The sequence below is a fragment of the Musa acuminata genome, chromosome BXJ1-11 (assembly GCF_036884655.1).
Source record: "Musa acuminata AAA Group cultivar baxijiao chromosome BXJ1-11, Cavendish_Baxijiao_AAA, whole genome shotgun sequence".
In the NCBI taxonomy this organism is placed as follows: Eukaryota; Viridiplantae; Streptophyta; class Magnoliopsida; order Zingiberales; family Musaceae; genus Musa; species Musa acuminata.
The window spans coordinates 24174754-24192500 of record NC_088337.1 but is presented as its reverse complement, the minus strand read 5'-3'; the positions used below and the strand labels follow the sequence as shown (position 1 = coordinate 24192500).

The 17747-nt window shown below is 37.5% G+C and overlaps 2 protein-coding genes across 3 annotated transcripts in view; one reads left to right on the top strand and one right to left on the bottom strand.

The window, feature by feature from the left end:
- The window catches only part of LOC135597323 (SWR1 complex subunit 2-like), a 14092-nt gene extending 5165 nt beyond the window's left edge, over positions 1-8927 (bottom strand). For both annotated transcript variants that reach the window (XM_065090116.1, XM_065090117.1), the window contains exons 1-9: positions 8776-8927; positions 5964-6033; positions 5423-5494; positions 5241-5284; positions 4903-5155; positions 3256-3331; positions 3036-3155; positions 2784-2852; positions 446-488 (exon numbers count right to left, since the gene is read on the bottom strand). In XM_065090116.1, coding sequence (XP_064946188.1) covers positions 446-488; positions 2784-2852; positions 3036-3155; positions 3256-3331; positions 4903-5155; positions 5241-5284; positions 5423-5494; positions 5964-6033; positions 8776-8840 — 812 coding nt within the window. In that variant the 5' untranslated portion in view covers positions 8841-8927. The remainder of the gene's footprint in view (positions 1-445; positions 489-2783; positions 2853-3035; positions 3156-3255; positions 3332-4902; positions 5156-5240; positions 5285-5422; positions 5495-5963; positions 6034-8775) is intronic.
- A 1516-nt stretch (positions 8928-10443) lies between these two features.
- On the top strand, positions 10444-13299 carry LOC135597321 (tricetin 3',4',5'-O-trimethyltransferase-like). Its single transcript, XM_065090115.1, has 4 exons — positions 10444-10914; positions 11003-11313; positions 11385-11452; positions 12842-13299. The coding sequence occupies exons 1-4, from the start codon at positions 10499-10501 to the stop codon at positions 13136-13138; spliced, it is 1092 nt and encodes a 363-aa protein (XP_064946187.1). The 5' UTR covers positions 10444-10498; the 3' UTR covers positions 13139-13299.
- The last annotated feature ends 4448 nt before the right edge of the window (positions 13300-17747 follow it).

The following is a 17747-nucleotide window of genomic DNA, read 5'->3' as shown; positions in this document are numbered from 1 at the left end:
GCCTTCCCCTTCAAATAATTATACAAGTGATGAAGAGTTTAATGTTCGTCAAAGATAATACAGTATGAGACAAAACAATATATAATATACCACAGGTGAAGAATATGCCCCATTAGTGCTAGTCTAAGAAGAGACAAGCATACAAATGCATGTTGCTAAGAAAACTATTGACCTATAAGCCTGGAATAATTTGGTTATCCCAGTGCCATATAATATTTAGGTTACATTACAAAACAGAATAGATTATTATATATAAACATACCATGCTCCACATTTCATAAATCCTATCTACGAATTACCAACAAAATAAAAATATGCATACAGTGCAGAAGTACATATTTTTGGCCTCATTCAAGATACCAATTCACACTCAAGTAATTTGGCATGCAAATCAGACAACAAAAAGAAAAAAAATCATATCAAAAGTGGCTAGGAGTAGGCATACTTAGCAGGCAATCCAGTGATCACACAAAAAGATTTCCTTGGATCTGCAAAAGAGAACAAAGTTATTTTAATTAAAAATGAACCACATACAATTAATTACATTAAAATTTCCTAAACTACCTTGCTTTAGTTAGTAATGAGAAAGACATGAAATAAGGGATGCTACCAAGTATACAAGATCCAAGTAAACAGTGCCTTGAGGACTATGCAGAACAAGCATTTAAAGGTATATCATTATACAACAAAAAAAACGAGCATACAGTACTTCAAGGTTGAAAGTAGTCGGCAGTTTGAATTTCAACTATTATCCATGTTTATCTTGCTTGATGCACTAATTATGTAACCAAATAAAGTTCATAGCATATAGATACACCCCATTTGTTCCACGTCAATAGCTCATTAGCATACTCTGATACATTGCAAAAGAACTTAGAATGTCGAAGGAACAATCTTCTAGGAGGATTTAAAAGCTAATCAAATAGAACTAAAATAAATATCACCTACTCAATTAGACCTAGAATGCACTAAAGTTCTTCAACTTGTGTTTTCCAAGTGATGCTACATTGTCATCAGTATTCATTCTTCCATTACTGCTTTATCCATCATGTATGTCACTCAACACACTCAAATTGAAGCATGCATCACATTAATGATTAAACCACGCTGACAAAGGATGCTTTTGGTAACACATTTGAAATGTACATTGAGGGCCCATTTCGAATATAAATTGATGTTTGATAATTTTTTTTCAAATCGCATCTGGCCTGAATAGCATACCGGAAATGCTCAAATATTGATGCTATCTCAAGATAGCATTGGCATTTCAAGATTTGTAGGATGTTAATATAATTTTTCAAATTCCAAAGGTGTCATGTGACTTTATCTAAAATTACAAGATTACCACAAATGATTTAGTGAGAAACCAATGTGATTTATATTTTCTAATAAGATGAAATTTTATTTATTTATTTTTAAAAATAATTTTATATTTATTTATATCATTATATTTTTATTTATTATATATTTGGGCCATACAAATATTTTTATAGGATTACATGCATTCATTTATTTATTTACATATTAATTTAAATGAAAAATATGTATTCACTTTTAAATAAATATTAAAACTATTAAAATGGTAAATTTGTCACAAAATGTTCAATGAACTTTTGAAATACAATTTTACCAAATGACACTTATATCAATGCATATTTTAAATATAATTTTCATATTTTATTTACCAAACACTAAAAGCATTCCCCAACCAAACATTCACTCAACATTAAAAATGCAAATGTGTTCCCAAACGCAACGAAACTCACCATGGTACAAAAAGGAGCAAGTAAAAAAAAGTAAAAGAAAGAAGAGGAGAACATAGTAAAACCCATGTCCAACTCAGGAATGGATAAGAGACCTATCTAGACAAAGAAAAAAGAAAGACTCTTTACCAAGGACATGCTATGTTGCATTAGGAGCATTAATGATGAAACATGCCTATATAGGAGATTTGACAGAACAGGCATGTGAAATTCTCTCACCATTTTTTGTGAAGGTGTGAATTGTATATCCTAATCATAATTTCTATTGTAAAATATGACATTTCAAATGTTTTCCAGGTAAAAGACATGTGAACTTATTTTAAGAAATCTCAAGAGGACACAGCATATGGTTTTCATTGTTGAGCATACAATGATGAGAGAAACATAATAGAAAGATCCCAGGAGTTAGTTCCTGCATGTGGACGCCACTGACTTCGTCAAGTCAGTGATGGAGATTACCACATCGATTAAGCATCATGATTCCATTATTTAATGAGATAGTTTAGAAGTATTACCTAGCACCCTTCCCAAAAAGAGTCAACAAAAAGAACATTGAGACACAAAAACATATGGCCTTAATTTAATTAGTTGTGAAAGAAACTGTAACAAGAAATAATGTTTGTCATGCATTATTGGTTCTCTTCATCAATCAGATCATGCTGTAATAGCTATCTGGTAGAATAACTGCCCATGAAAATATTTATTTATTAACTGAGTCAAGTAAATCAAGGTATACTTTGTTTTCTACATATGTCATATAAGTGAACTCATGTGACATAATGAGCTTCTCACCAAAATAAGCTATACTAATCTTCATAACACATAAGCAGAATGAAAGGTAGCAAGAACTAGAAGAAAGGAGTCACTGTTATCTTATAAAGTGCCTTTTAGCACAAGTGCTGTCTAAGACACATAAATAAGAGGAATATGAAATATACAAGCAAGATATGGAAAACATTAAAAAAAATAATATTTCTTATACTGAGAAGTAATCAAGAGGAAACATTTATATCTACTTACAGGGAACTGATGATGTACAAATTTCTGACTGAAAAGATGCACCCTTGATGAATTCTAGATATGATTCACCTACACAGTACAGTATAATAGAGCATTCAGAAAAATTCTAAATGGGACTTAGTTTATGCTGGTAACAGTAAGTCCTAATCTTATTAAGCTCCTCAGGCATACAAGAAAGAAATAGAAGAAATAAAAACTAGACCGCCAAAATATGGAGCTAGCTGATGAGGACAGATGTTAAAAATGACTTACCATTTCTTGATGTAAATCGTATTTGAGGACCATCATAGACTGCTTTATGCACAACAGCCTTTTTCTTGACTTCTTCTTCCCTTGCCAGTACGCGTTCTAAATTTCTCAAATTCATAATTTCTGAAATTGATAGTAAATATCAACTCCTCTACACAAGGCTTGTCACTGCAGATATAGTAAAAATTAACATATGAATAGCACTTAACACTTAATTCCTCACCTGTTTGAGCCGCTTCCAAAAGCATCTCTTCTTGTGTCATCCGTTTTTCCTCGCCTTCTTTTTTTCTCTTGATTGGCTGGAGATATGTTTGGATCAAATAGAAAAGATATACAAGATCAATAGATACACTAGATAACATATTAGTTGAAGCTCATTGAAATAATTGAGAAATGTCAAGCTACCCGATGATTGTATGAGCCTCTGTAGCAAAACATCCACATTAGTTGGCTGGAAAACCGTAGAAATAGCTTACAGCAAAATAACCCAACTGATCTTATCAGTTAGTTTATATAACGAGCTTAGTTGATTGCTTTGTTGGAATGCCACAAGTTAGGTTATATAATGTGTTTAATCGATCGCCTTGCTGGAATGTCATACATAATTTTTCTTTGAGTCGCAAAGACTTCTCTAGTGAAGAATCAATGATCAGAACGTATTGCATAAATCAACTACCTTATGGCTCCTTCGTGCTAAGCAACAAGCTTCAAACTTAAATCTTCAGATTCAACATTAATAATCCATCTACCGTTTTGAGAAAAAGTAGCATATGGTAATTAAAATGATTAGAGAACATGATTCAAGTGATCTTACTGGACTTCAAAAATCAAAACTATTTTGAAAATTTGATGGTCCCAAACAAAAGGAAAGGGGACATCAGTGCATGATGCTCTCACCAATGCAAGGTCTAGGAATGACCAAACAATAAGAGGCAGACATAAAAAACTAGAGAAAAATTAGCAGTTCTTCAGTAGACATCTGGATGTTCGATATGACATCCAAGAAGAATGCAGGATTCACATAGTCTGTTGCTCTTAGGTTTCTCAAAATACCTTTCAAGGTCTTGCAACTAATGTGCATTTGATGGACATAATATCCACAGCAGATTATAGTCAGATAGTCCACAAGAATGCCAAAAGAAATTTAAGTAGGAGATCTACCAGGCAGCAATATAATTTAATAGGCAAAATAAACTAACAATCACCTCTTGTATTTGGGTTCAGGGTTCATTCTAACAGTATCAATTTTCCCATCCCTATTAATCCCAATGTCATAGTTCCTCCATGAATCTGTTCAATTACTGAAACCAATGTATATGTCCATCTTCCATATTCAGCTTCTAAGATACATAACCAAATCATGGGATATAATTTCACTCGGACTGGTTCACACCAGCCAATATTTAGGGGTCTGGATGTGAACCAGGATGTAACCACCCTATTTTAGGCAGTCCAGTCCTTTTGTTTTATTAACCCTAGGTTACTTTTCTCACGCATGTTCCACAGCTGTAGGGAGTCATAGCAGCGCTCAGGAGTTGATGGTATGTATCTATGAGGAGCTGAGGGAAGTGAAATTTAATTCTTTCTGTTCAATTGAATAATTGGTATTTAGCTGGTTCTAACAAGAAACCAACTAATACAACTAGGCAACATTCCTTTGCTTGAAGATTTTTTTTTTCACTTGAATCAGTATCAAGCAAGAAACCAGATACCCCAAAATAAGAAAATCCTAAATCAGATAACATTCAGAAAAATAGACTGTCTAGTAATATTAGTACAAAACATAATTGAACAGAAAAAGAGAAGTCCATACAAGTAATCTTATGTGAAACAATCAATTTTTTTGTGATGACATGTAAATAGAACTTACCTTCATGGATGCCTGCAATGCTGCACGTATTTCTCTTTCTGCCTGTCGCACAATCACTGATGTCCTAGTTGACTTTCTCACTGTTCTCTCACCTTCTATGTCGTCAGGTAAATCCTGATTTTCAGAGGGGGGAGATTTCTTGGACAATTTCTCATCTTCTGGTGTATTTTCCAGCTTCAAGAGAACCTTTTTTTTATTTTTCTTCTTTGTTGCTGGCTTTCCAGGGAATATTAGCCGCTTTTTGACAGGTAACCTTTTTAAAATCATAGTATCAATATTAATTTAAAAGTAAAAAGACTTTGTTCCTGTAAATGACTTTCATCTAAGATAGGCCGCACTTGTCTTCGGCAACAACTTCAGTTTCTTCGTCAGGATCAGGTTCCTGATAATGAGAAGAAATTTCATTTGATCAAAAATGATAATACCATCAGCAACTTATACTATAAAAACAAATACACATTGTTCTGAATTTTTCTTTTGGTAATAAAGCAAAAACAGTCAGGAGATTTGTAGTTCTCACGTCATCATTAAAATCACTATCAAATTCATCAGCAGCTTCCACTTCTTCTTCATAATTTTCATCGTTCTCTTCCTGAAGACAAGGAGAAGATTAAAAAAAAAATCTCCAATATTAGAACAATACAACAAGCTGAATCTAAAAAGCATAAATGAAAAGCAAACTGACACATGCTTAACTTACATACACCAATTCCCAGATGACTTAATCCTTGTATCACACGATGTGATTACAAAGAAAATTTGTGCTTTTTAATACAGTTTTCTAAAAGTAGATCTTTTTAGCTGGCGGTTACTAGGTAATGCTCAAAGTATTTCAAATCTGCTACCTCTTGAAATAGATCATTGAGATTTGAGATGATTGAGAAGAAGTTTTATGATACTAGATGGTGATAGAGTTCATTCAAGTATTGTTCTAATTAGTAATGAGCAAAATATCAATCAACTCATCATTTCAAGAGAAGAAAATAGCAAATGAGAGACTAGTCATGTAGGATGATACATAATGCATGGTACATAAAAATAAAAATAAAAACAAGCAATACCTCTTTAAGAGCATCTTGATTCCAGAATATTTCATCCTGTTCAATCGCATTATCAAGCAACTTGGACATTCTAATAAATGTAAATTTCATGTCAATAACCAATAAATTTCTTTCAGATTTGGGCTAATCAAATACTATGTAAATAACAAAACATGAGAACACACAAGCATGAGCGGATCTTAAAACCAAAATAAATGCATATTCAGTAGAGAAAAAGAAACTCCTTAAATTTTTCGCTCAATAAACTAACAGTGTCCAAAAGAAGATAAGACAAATCATAGAAAATTTCTATATACATAGTTAGAGAGAGAGAGAGAGAGAGAGAGAGTAAAGATAGGCAGATCCGCTCACTTTTATTCGTCTAAAATATTAAACCATATGACTGCATATAGAAAGATTAGATTACGAAATGATATAGTTACACAGATGGCTGATTATGCATATGAGAGGTTGAGAATTCATGTCCTGCTATCAGTACCTGGCAATGCGTATGGGTCACATCCTAGTGGATCGGTTACTATATAGCCAATTTCATTACCATGGTCAATACCACCACGCATAAATGGTGCCACTACGAAGAAAAGGCAACGAGGAATATTGGTAGATACAGGACAAGATACCGAGGAAAGCATAAAAAGCATCCCCATAGTTCCAGGAACAACTACCACAGTTCAACAGATTTTTTACAGAATGTTGTACAGACTCTGGAGGTTTGTGCAAATGCATTTAAATAGATAATTAGGACTTATTCAAATGCAAGGAAAGTGACAAAAGTCAACTCTAAGGTCTTCCAGGCAAAGACAATCATGGCTGCAAGTGAACTTATGAGGCTTAATCAAGTAAATAGTCATACTTGATCCACCAACAGTTAGTCCATCCTAGAATGTGTAACCTAAATGACTTGTTTCCATTCAACATCTCACACTCAAGCTAAGTCTGCTCTTTACCTTTCTTTAATTTGAAATTTAGATGCATAAAAGTACAGAGCTAACAATAAGCAAGAAAGATCATCTCTACATGATATTGGCACATTTTATGAACTAAAACATGAATTATGACTCAACTTTTATAAAAAAAATACTATTATGAAAATTACTTTCTAATTGTACTGAACCATCATCTTTAACTCATCAAGTACATGTCAAACTTGGATACCAAATAAAAGTTAAAGTTTTCTTTGATTCAAAATTCTAAACCATATACCACATATGAGACAACCCAACAACTAGCAATTCTCTAGTACAAAATAGAGTATAATTATTAACAAAAGAAACTACAGATGAAAGAAACAAAGGCCTGTGCTTGTCATTTTACTCAAACAAATACCACCCAATTTCTTCAGACCCAATGGAAAACTGAATGATGAAAATAAGAAAAATAGAATAATTATTTAAAAAATCTCGTAAACATGAAAACAATTTTTATGGAGTTTGCAAAAGAGAAAGAAACCATTTGTTCTGGTAGTCAAAGCAACATTATGTCATTACCATTCATTTGAGTCATTTCTAAGTTCAAGAAAATGAACAATGAGGTTTTTAAATTTTCTAGCATAAAGAAACTTCGACGTGTAAGAGTCATCATGTGGAGGCTGTATCATGAAAGGTGATCCAGAGTCAGAATTAGAAAAAACATCTTTGAATCAGCAATATAATTACATTTAGATGTAAGTAAAAAAAAAAAAAGCTTTAAATGAAGCCCGCAGAAATATATTTAGATGCAAGTCAAGAAAATAAGCTTTTGATGAAGCCGGCAGAAACATCTATTGTGGTCTGCTAATCAAAAAATGTAATTCCATATTTTACCAGTCAAATGTCAAAATCCAGCAGACAGACTTGTTCAAATGCAAAATTATTCTTTTTCCATCAACTTTTTCATAATTTTTTTATTTTGTTAATTAGATTTTTAAAGTTATCTAGAGATAAGAAGCTAGAAAAACTGCCATTGTAACTGGCATAGTTGAACAAACAATAAGCTCTTTCTAGGCCTCAAACAAACCAGTGACACTGAACATGCACTCTGATACTAATACTATCAACTTGCATGTGGAAGATAAAAGTGTATACAACTCCTCAAGATGCCAACACAGATAGAGTGCAGGTAAAGTTTCTTGGTGGTCGTACCAGAGTACTAGAAAGATCAACCCTCAACTTCACAAGAAAGAGAACAAACACTGGTTGTTCCAGCAAATATTCACCAAAACATACTCTGAATTAGTCTCCACAAGATCATTTTTGAAACAATCCAACTCTCTACGAGTCTCGAGATAAGATTATTTGCAATCAGGGCAATGGTCAGCCATTCATTTTAGAGAAATTCCCCATGTTTCATATATATTCCACGTTTAAGCATAGTCATGTGCTACATTTCGAGAGCTCCGACCAAGTATCAACCTCGACTCACTAGCATATGCAAGCAAGTCTATTTCCCCAAACGTTCGCCTCTAGTTGCAACCGGAGATCAAAATTCGGACATTAATCCATTTATTGGTTGCAATACATTGGGAAATCGTTCTTCAGAGCGATAACGAAATAAAAAGCTCAATATATTCCCGTCATTTCTCAAGACCAAATGGACGCAAAGCCCTTCAAATTAAAGCTCCGTTATGCTCGGGAGCAATCGATACCCCGCATTTCATCCTAATCAACAAAAGGAAAATCGAACCGCTGGCATCGAAAGAAAATCACACGAAATCTTGGGTATCATCAACTAGGGTTCGCAGATGATCGACTTCTTGAAACCGTAAGATCACCGACAGCTCATCGGGGGGAGACTAAAGGATGGAAACAAAAAATGGGGAGAAGAAGAATAGTACCTCTTCCCTCTGGTAAGTCGAGCAGAACGCTCGAGGAGTACGGGTTCCTCTTCGGACTCCGTCATGGCTGCCGCTCTTCCCTCACCCACCGCGCCTCTCGTTTCTCCTTGGGAAGAAGTAGGAATCTACGCCCCGCGAGGGATGAGAGTTGGAGTCGGTCGGAGTCGACAGGGATCATTGGGAATATCGGGTGGCAATTTTAACCCGGATCCGCAGTGCAATCTTAACCCGATCCGCGAAGCATTAGACCGTCCGATCCGATCCGACAGGACATCAAAAAATACTCTCCTCCGTCACTTTTGATCGATCCGAACGGAAAATAACGGGTCTCTTAAATATTACAACTAAGTACAAAAGATTTAGAATACAATAATAACTACATCTAATGGGTCTTAAATAAATATTATTATATGTTTTAAAAATAAAAATATATAAAAGGAAATTGAGTTCTAAGTGAATTATGTTGTTTTTGAATAGAATTACAATATATTTGGCAGCACATAAAATTATTATATGACTGTAGTAAATGAATTGGGATCGATCCAGTGAAAAAGATAGAAATCTTTTTATATATATATATATATATATATCTGTATTGGCATTTTGGGTATGGAGCACCGATTTAACATGGTAGTTAACGAACCATGTTAAATCTTGCGTTGAGTTATTGATGTGTTTATTTGTTGATCTATATGATTTAACATGGTAGTTTTATTTTATGGCAGCGTTAGCTTTTATTTTAATTGACGACGGCTTCTTAACCTACAACTTAAAACAGCGTTAGGTTGATTGGATGCAGAATCTTATGGCAATCGTGCCTCCATATAATAGAATGGGAATATCTCCGATTACATTAAAAATTTTCCAAGGAGAAACTTTCGATCGAGGATATTTACAAAATGATTGGAGTCGACCTCAATATAAATAATCGAAATGCCCGCCCGCAAAGCCATATGTGCGGTCACTCTCTGACTGCAACCGCTTCGCAAAATAAGCTGATGACATTTGTGGTAAAATTATAACTTGTAATCAAACAACTATCATTACCATTTCTAACCAAAAAATTCATCACTCTTATTACCCCTTTGACTGCAAGAATCATGACTATTGACTTTGTGCCAACTTTTATCGGGCCTTTCCCATCGGACAGCTATGAGGGAAACGAACCTCCTAGACTCTTGAATGTGATGAGGACCAAGCATATGTGCTGAAAATCTAGCAAACAACATTGTTGTCACAATGTGACAAGGAGCGAGGACAATCCCCACAAGCAACATTATTGCCATAATGTGATGAAAAAGAAAGCCAACCCAACAAGTAAAAAAAGGTTGTAATTCCAAATCTACTATTGAGAGATATAATCGTAGCATGCATCACAAAGGAGTCGGCTATAGATCATTAATCACACACTTTAATATTTGGTACACTTGGTAAGGTAAAAATTGACAGCTTAAATTGGCTACTATTGACAACACCTCGTGGATGGCCGGCACTATTTAAAACGACTTCACAAGTGTCGCTGTCTTCGATCGAGATGACACAGTAAAGCACAAGGCCTTACGGACAATAAATGTCACTGTGATCGACGTAATATGTCGCAGATGCCCGTCATATAATGAATCAAAGGCATGTGTTAGCCACTCGCGACGATCCATATAAGACCATCGTTTTTAAGTCAGCTATCGCCACTAATCCTTCACCTCCTCCGCGACTCTCGGACGACATGGGATCCATCAAGGACGTGCTGCAGCTGACCCCCGACGAGGACGAGGAGGCGTGCCTGTATGCCATGCAGCTGCTTGGCGGCTCTGTCCTCGGCATGACCCTCAAGGCCGCCGTCGAGCTCAAGCTTCTCGAGACCATCGTCAGGGCCGGCCCTGGAGCCGTGCTGAGCCCCTCCGAAATCGCCGCCCAACTGTCCACCGATAACCCGCAGGCGGCCGTCATGGTTGACCGGATCCTCCGACTGCTCGCCGCCTTCCGCGTGGTCAGCTGTACCGTCGAGGCCGGCGACGGTGGCCGAGCCTCGCGCAAGTACGGTGCGGCGCCTGTCTGCAAGTACTTGACCAAGAACGAGGACGGCGTGTCCATCGCCGCTCTGGGCTTGGCGGACCACGACAAAGTCCTTATGGAATCCTGGTAATTTACAGACTTGGTAGCATTCGCGCTGGCACCCGAAGCCGCAGATTGGTCGGTTTTACTTTAACGCGCCGGTAAATGATGGCAGGTACTACTTGAAGGACGCGGTGTTGGAGGGCGGCATCCCCTTCGACAAGGCCTACGGGATGACGGCGTTCGAGTATCCCGGTACCGACGCCCGGTTCAACCAGGTGTTCAACGAGGGCATGAGGAACCACTCCACCATATTCACCAGAAAGCTGCTCCAGAAATACCGCGGCTTCGACGACGTCAAGGTGCTCGTCGACGTCGGCGGTGGCACCGGCGGCACCCTCCGCTTGATAACCTCTGAGCACCCTCACATCAAGGGCGTCAATTTCGACCTCCCTCATGTCATCTCCGACGCACCACCTAGCCCAGGTCCACCATTAAGTACTAGACAGGATGGAATCAGTTGGCTTACATTCTTAAGATGTACTGGCTCACTGCAGGTGTAGAGCACGTCAGCGGGGACATGTTTGAGAGCGTGCCAACCGAAGGAGACGCCATTTTTATGAAGGTCAGCTTTTCTTCTGCTCGTAAATGGATTTTGCTTACAGATTTGAAGGTCAATACATCAAAAGTCTTGGTTTGATACTCCGCAGTTGTCTAAAGCTTATTACAAATACATGAGACATCAAATACATGCTCGATAAATTCCCGTTCACGTTCGCGTGATCGCAATTTTGATATGACTACAAGTGGCAGAGGCATCGATTCCCGTTCACAACCACACAATTTTAGCTTCGAGAAAGGAAAGGGAATCTTGCAGAATTGCCTCTCATTAGTTTTATTCACTACGGTTGCATCCGATACCCGCTCTTTTTCCTCCTTCAGCGCCTGTGATCTGGAGAAAATCTATGGTAGATTCTCTAATGAGATTGTGAATTGGATCAATCCCTGCATGAGTGCCCTTTTTTCGCCTGATCAGTGGGCGGATGTTTGGGTCAGAAAGTTTGACCTTCTGTCTCATTACTTCCTCACAGTTAGATAAGGCTCAATTCCTCTCCTTCCATATTAATATTCCTGTCAATATCTTACTCAAGCCCAGACTCGATCCAGGTTCTCGGTCCGTTCCAGGATCAGATTGGTCGACTTTACTCCCTCAGCTAAAATTGAAGCCCAAAAGCTGCTATCAAGATTGAAGTTCAAGTTCTTAATAACTAAGATATATACTCAATATTTGTTGATAAAAACAAATACAATTACAAAAATAAAGTTATGTTAATGCTTAGTTTTTTAATAGTTTAATTTATATGTTTAAATACATATTATATTGGTGATTTTAGAGGCCTCGTTTTCAATTTATTAAATTATTTGATAACAAATCTATGTATAACGAGTCGAGTCTTTATTAATTCATCAGCTTATAAACTAACTTATTTATAAATAAGCTCGATCAAGAATCTATAATCGAGCTTGTTCGCAAACTCATAATGAATTAGATCGCAATCTTAAAAAAGTCGAGTACTATTGATTTCGGTCTTGTCTTCTTTAAAAACCATAAAAAAAAGTCCTCGTTTTCATGAGCCAAACATTTAGCTGCTTGAGAACAACTTAACTCATTTGTCACCTAAGTTATTTAATTTAGGTTTTGAAAAGCATATAAAGATATATTATAATACATAAAAATTCTTCTAATATTAATGATTTTTTAAAGAATAATTTTGTCAATTAGGGTTTCAACTAATGATGCAATGAAATATGCATAAATTTTTGGATTTTACAATACTCTCTATATGCAAAACTTAAATTAAAAAAATAAAAATGACTTGTTTACGAGCTTAGAATCTTCAGTATCACACAACGAAACGATAGTATATATTCATAGCTTTTCTTTTTTAGTTTGAATATTATATATCAGAAAGCACCTGATTCTAACATCGACTAGCTAGAAATGACATCGCAGTGGATTCTTCATGATTGGAGCGACGAGCACTGCTTAAAGCTACTGAAGAATTGTTGGAGAGCTTTGTCGGAAGACGGAAAAGTGATAGTGATGGAAAATGTAATGCCAGTGGTACCAAAGCCAACTCCACAAGCTCAGAATGCTTGCGTATCAGATCTTGTTATGTTGGCATACAATCCTGGAGGCCGAGAGAGGACCGAGGAAGAGTTCCAAGACTTGGCAAGGGAGGCTGGATTCCTAGGATTCAAGTTCACATATGTGTTTGCTGGTTCTTGGGTCATAGAATTCACCAAGTAGGTCATAAAAGTCGAGTATTCTCTACTTGTGCTGGCAGTGTTGTCTTGCTTGGGGTTCCTTGATCACACCTGCACCTTATATCCACAATGAATAATTCCAAGACATGATATGATAGTTCCTAAATCATTGGTATAATATGCTGGCCATCCCAAAGTTTTGCACACGTGTGATATTCTCTTAAGTTAAAAGAAGTTAAAATAAGAAATCAAAATATTCCTCCTAGTTTATATATATATATATATATATATATATATATATATATATATATATATTCATTTATATCTTCTAGCAGAGTCTTCGTACATCTCTCTATCTCTCATTATACCATTATTATTAGTCATCTTTTCTTAAGTATAACATCTACAAGTCATTTATGACATGTTGATGTACTATTTATCATCTATTATTTTATTTTGAAGTTATACGTAATCATTCATAAATATAATTTTTATTAATCTTGCCTAATAACTTCATATGTTCAATAATATAAAATTTTTTAGATATACTGCCCAATGATGAGATCCATAAGATATTGTTGGAGTGACAATTATCTTATATTTGTTTATTCTTAATCTAAAAGATGCATGAAAATCACACAGAATATTTTAAAAGAAATCCAAAAACTTAAAAATGCTAAAGTTGAAGACTAATTTTATTTATAAGTTTTGAAAAATAGATGTATATGGCTCATATATTAAATAAGTATTTATTATCTTTGGGGATGACCTCTTGTTTCCACTTATACACCTTTATTTAATCGTCAATGCATATTTGAACATATTTCATTCGGTTTGCATCCCCCTATATCGAAAGTTTGTTTCACAACTATTGTTAATATTGGAGATGTTAATATTCGTCGTCACCAAATTCAAAAGAAATGACTACATAAATTTTAAGCTCGGAGTTTAAACCTAATAATCTCTATAATTTTTTTAGTCTTTGCAATAATTATTTTTCTCCCTTATTATTCTATTACTCTTGCTAATTTAATCCGTAGATAGAGAGGTTTGAGAGAGAGTTTATTGTACACATTAAGTTTATTTCTCTATTTCTTTTCACCGATATCAACAGCTAATCCAAGACTTTTAATATTCACTTAAGCCATATATTCTAATACAAGGATAAAAAACAGAAGCAACAAGATAAGTTGATAGAAGATTAAGAAAATAATTTATCAATTTATTTTTTTGCTATGATAGTCATGTTGAGAAATCTTGGGGTTGACATCACATGCGCAGCGGAAGAACAGAAAATAAAATCTCCAATTCCTAAAGATATGTTCGTCGTCGTCAAAGATTGATGCGTAAAAATTCACGAAATAAAAAACCACGTATGAGATAGATTATGTTACAAAGGGAGATCATATATACCTAAATCCCTATAGATCTCTAGGAGAGGGTAAAGGAGGTTAAGCACCAACCTCTCTAGCGGCGATCCACATAGCAGGGCTACGATGACGCTGTAGGTTGGCGCTCACCCCCGTGGGCGGGCGTTGCCGCACCCGTGGGCGCCTCTGCTCGTGGGCGGGTGCCCCTTCTGTTGGGGCTCGCACGCGGGCCCAATGGCGATGGGTGCCGCTTGTGCGGCGCCTCTACCCGTTGGCACAGCACCCGCAAGCGTCGCTGCCCCATTGGGCTAGCACCCCTACGGGCCATACCGCTCCTACGGGCAGTTTCCCCTGTAGGCGCCACCCCCGATGATGCAGTGCCCGCTCCTATGGGCAACACTACTGGCGGCTTGCTGTAGGCAGGCCGTCGATCGCTGATCGCCAATAGCCAACAACCATCTGCCTGCACTCAGACGGGCAAGGCTGCAAGCAACCTTTGGCCACTTTTGCATGGGCAGCAAGGGCAACAACAATTGCTGCCCTTTCTCGCCTTTGGCGTCAACGATATGTTTGTCAGACCACAAACACAACACACATAGTTTAAAACTAATTTTCGCACGAATAACCTAGTTTATGCCTCTAGTCAGACCACAAACACAAACACAACACACATAGTTTATGCCTCTAGTCAAACCACAAAAGCTTCTCCAAAACACAACACACAGTTTAAAACTAATTTTCGCACGAATAACCTAGCTCTGATACCATTATTGAGAAATCTTGGGGGGCGACATCACAAGCATAGCGAATGAACAGAAAATAAAATCTCCAGTTCTGAAAGATGTTTGTCATCGTGCGAAAATTGGTGCGTAAAAATCCATGAAATAGAAAATCACGTGTAAGATATATTGTGTTACCTATGAAGATCGTATATCCCTGAATCCCTACAAATCTCTAAAAGAGAGTGAAAGAGGTTAAGCACCCTCCTTTCTAGCAGTGATCCACATAGTAGGGCTATGATGACGCTCCTCAAAACTCTAGGCCTGCTCTGAGGTAGAGAAGGAAAGGAGAATGGCAGAAGACAACCAAAAAGACTCTAGCCTATGAACCACTAGTCTTCTCTTATTTATAGAAGTCCCATATCAACTTAACCCTAATGGATCATGCCCTATTGGGTATTGGATCTCCATCCAACTGCCCAAGTCTTTTAGATTTATGGATCTCTATCCAATAATCTCTCATGGGCTCTTATTTGATTTCATTTATAGGATCCTATAATTCAGGGGCTTATTGGATATCTAATAAGATAGGGGCTTTAGCGGATATCTCATATCCGAACCTCTACTCATTGCAATACCTATCATATGTGTGTAACCCTATAGGTCCAATATCGAGCTGGCCATTAGTCATACCTGTCAGAACTCCATCTAACTTAGTGAATTATTATCTCCATAATAATTCACTCGACTGTGGACGTACTAGGCCATTACGTCGTAGTCCCCAAACTGTCACGAACGGTCATCGCGCACTCGCAACAACTTCATTCGATGAATTGTTCGTCATTTTTGTATGCTTGTATCGATACATGGTAGCATGTTTTGCTTTAGTTTTATTTGTTTTTGCTTATAAAAATTTATGTTTGAACATGTTGCAGCGCTGTAGAGCGACTGCTCGCCGCGTCAGGTTGAACTGCCCAAAATAGCTCCATTTTCGCTTATCACAGCTTTTTTCTACAAGCCACAACTACGCGCGAAACGTCAGCCATCTCAGCACCCTAGAACCCCCTGGGTGGCACAGGGTTGGATGGGGCTTCGGTATATTGTCGGGCATTGAACAATCTTCACAAGTTCGCACGTTTTCTTGATGGGAACTTGCCTTCGCGCCCAACACCCGGTGAGCAGTTGTTTGTAGACTTACAATTGTTCATTCTATCATCTAAAGTCCTTGTTTTCCTCCTTTATCTCTTTTCTCCTATGCACACAAGGTACTTGCTGAATTGCTTGTAAAGCTTCTCTCTTCACGAGGCGACATGACTTGTCCTTGCTCGTTTTCAAACTAATCAACTTTCTATTTTACAGGTCCTTCGGGACCTGTACGAGGTTGCAACTAGGCTGAACCTTTGCAGACACATATATTGCAAAGGCGCCCCATGACTTAGGCAATCCCAGCTAAGTCCGAGAAGTTGGCATAAGGGTGCGTCGTGACTTAGGTAACTCGAGCTAAGTTCGCGTCTTTACCGTAAGGGTGCCTCATGACTTAGGCAATTCTAGCTAAGTCCATGACATTGTGGTATCAGAGCGAGCAAGCAATTCGAGCAAGCAGTGAAGAAACTTCGTAATTTTGCCATGACAAAGCATCGTAGTGAATCGAGTAAGGCAGGGCAAGCTGGACCTTTACATTAGGCAACCGTAGGTGGGCTACAAGTGCAAACTCGCTCTCATGTCGTTGGACTCACTTTGGAGGATCGTGGCAGCAAACATGATGAGCGAGAAATTGGCTACTCTCTACGAGCGGAGGAGGCGCAATCTGGAGCGCCAACCGGGAAAAAGAGTCGTAAGGAGAGAGTCACAGCGGCGGAAACCCGCTTGGATGTTCTTGAAGCGAGCTTGGAGGTACTCTACCAAGGCCAACGAAGGCTTCTTAGGGTAGAGAGCTTGTAAGAAGAAGCTAAATCCTGAATCGACAAGGTCGAGGCCCTAGTCAATCAATTACTAGATAATACCAAAGACTCTATATAACATCTATAGGAAGTCATTGCAGAACTCTCTTCTAGGGTGGCCATGCTTACAAGGGCAATGAATGCGGGAGGAAGCAACACCCACGTTGCGTTGTCATAAAACTTGAGGGCACCCGGGCTGCATTATTATGGAGGTGCCCGGGATGTTAAAGAGCTTGAGAATTTTCTGTTTGACATGAAATAATACTTTCAAGCTACGAGGCTTGATTATGAAGAAACCAAATTTTCAATAGCAACCATGTACTTGAATGGGGATTCAAAACTTTGGTGGCAAACCCATTGGGAGGAGATCCAACAAGGTCGGTGTCGGGTGGACACATGGGAGGACTTAAATCGAGAGTTGAGAACTCAATTTCTACCTAAGAACACAGAGTTTGTCGCAAGGAGAAAACTAAGATAACTCCGCCAAAGTACTTCTATTTGAGACTACGTGAAGCAATTTTCTGCACTAATATTGGACATATAGGATATGTCCAAGAAGGATAAGCTATTCAGCTTCCTCGATGGTTTGAAGCCATGGACGTAACAAGAACTACATCGAAGGA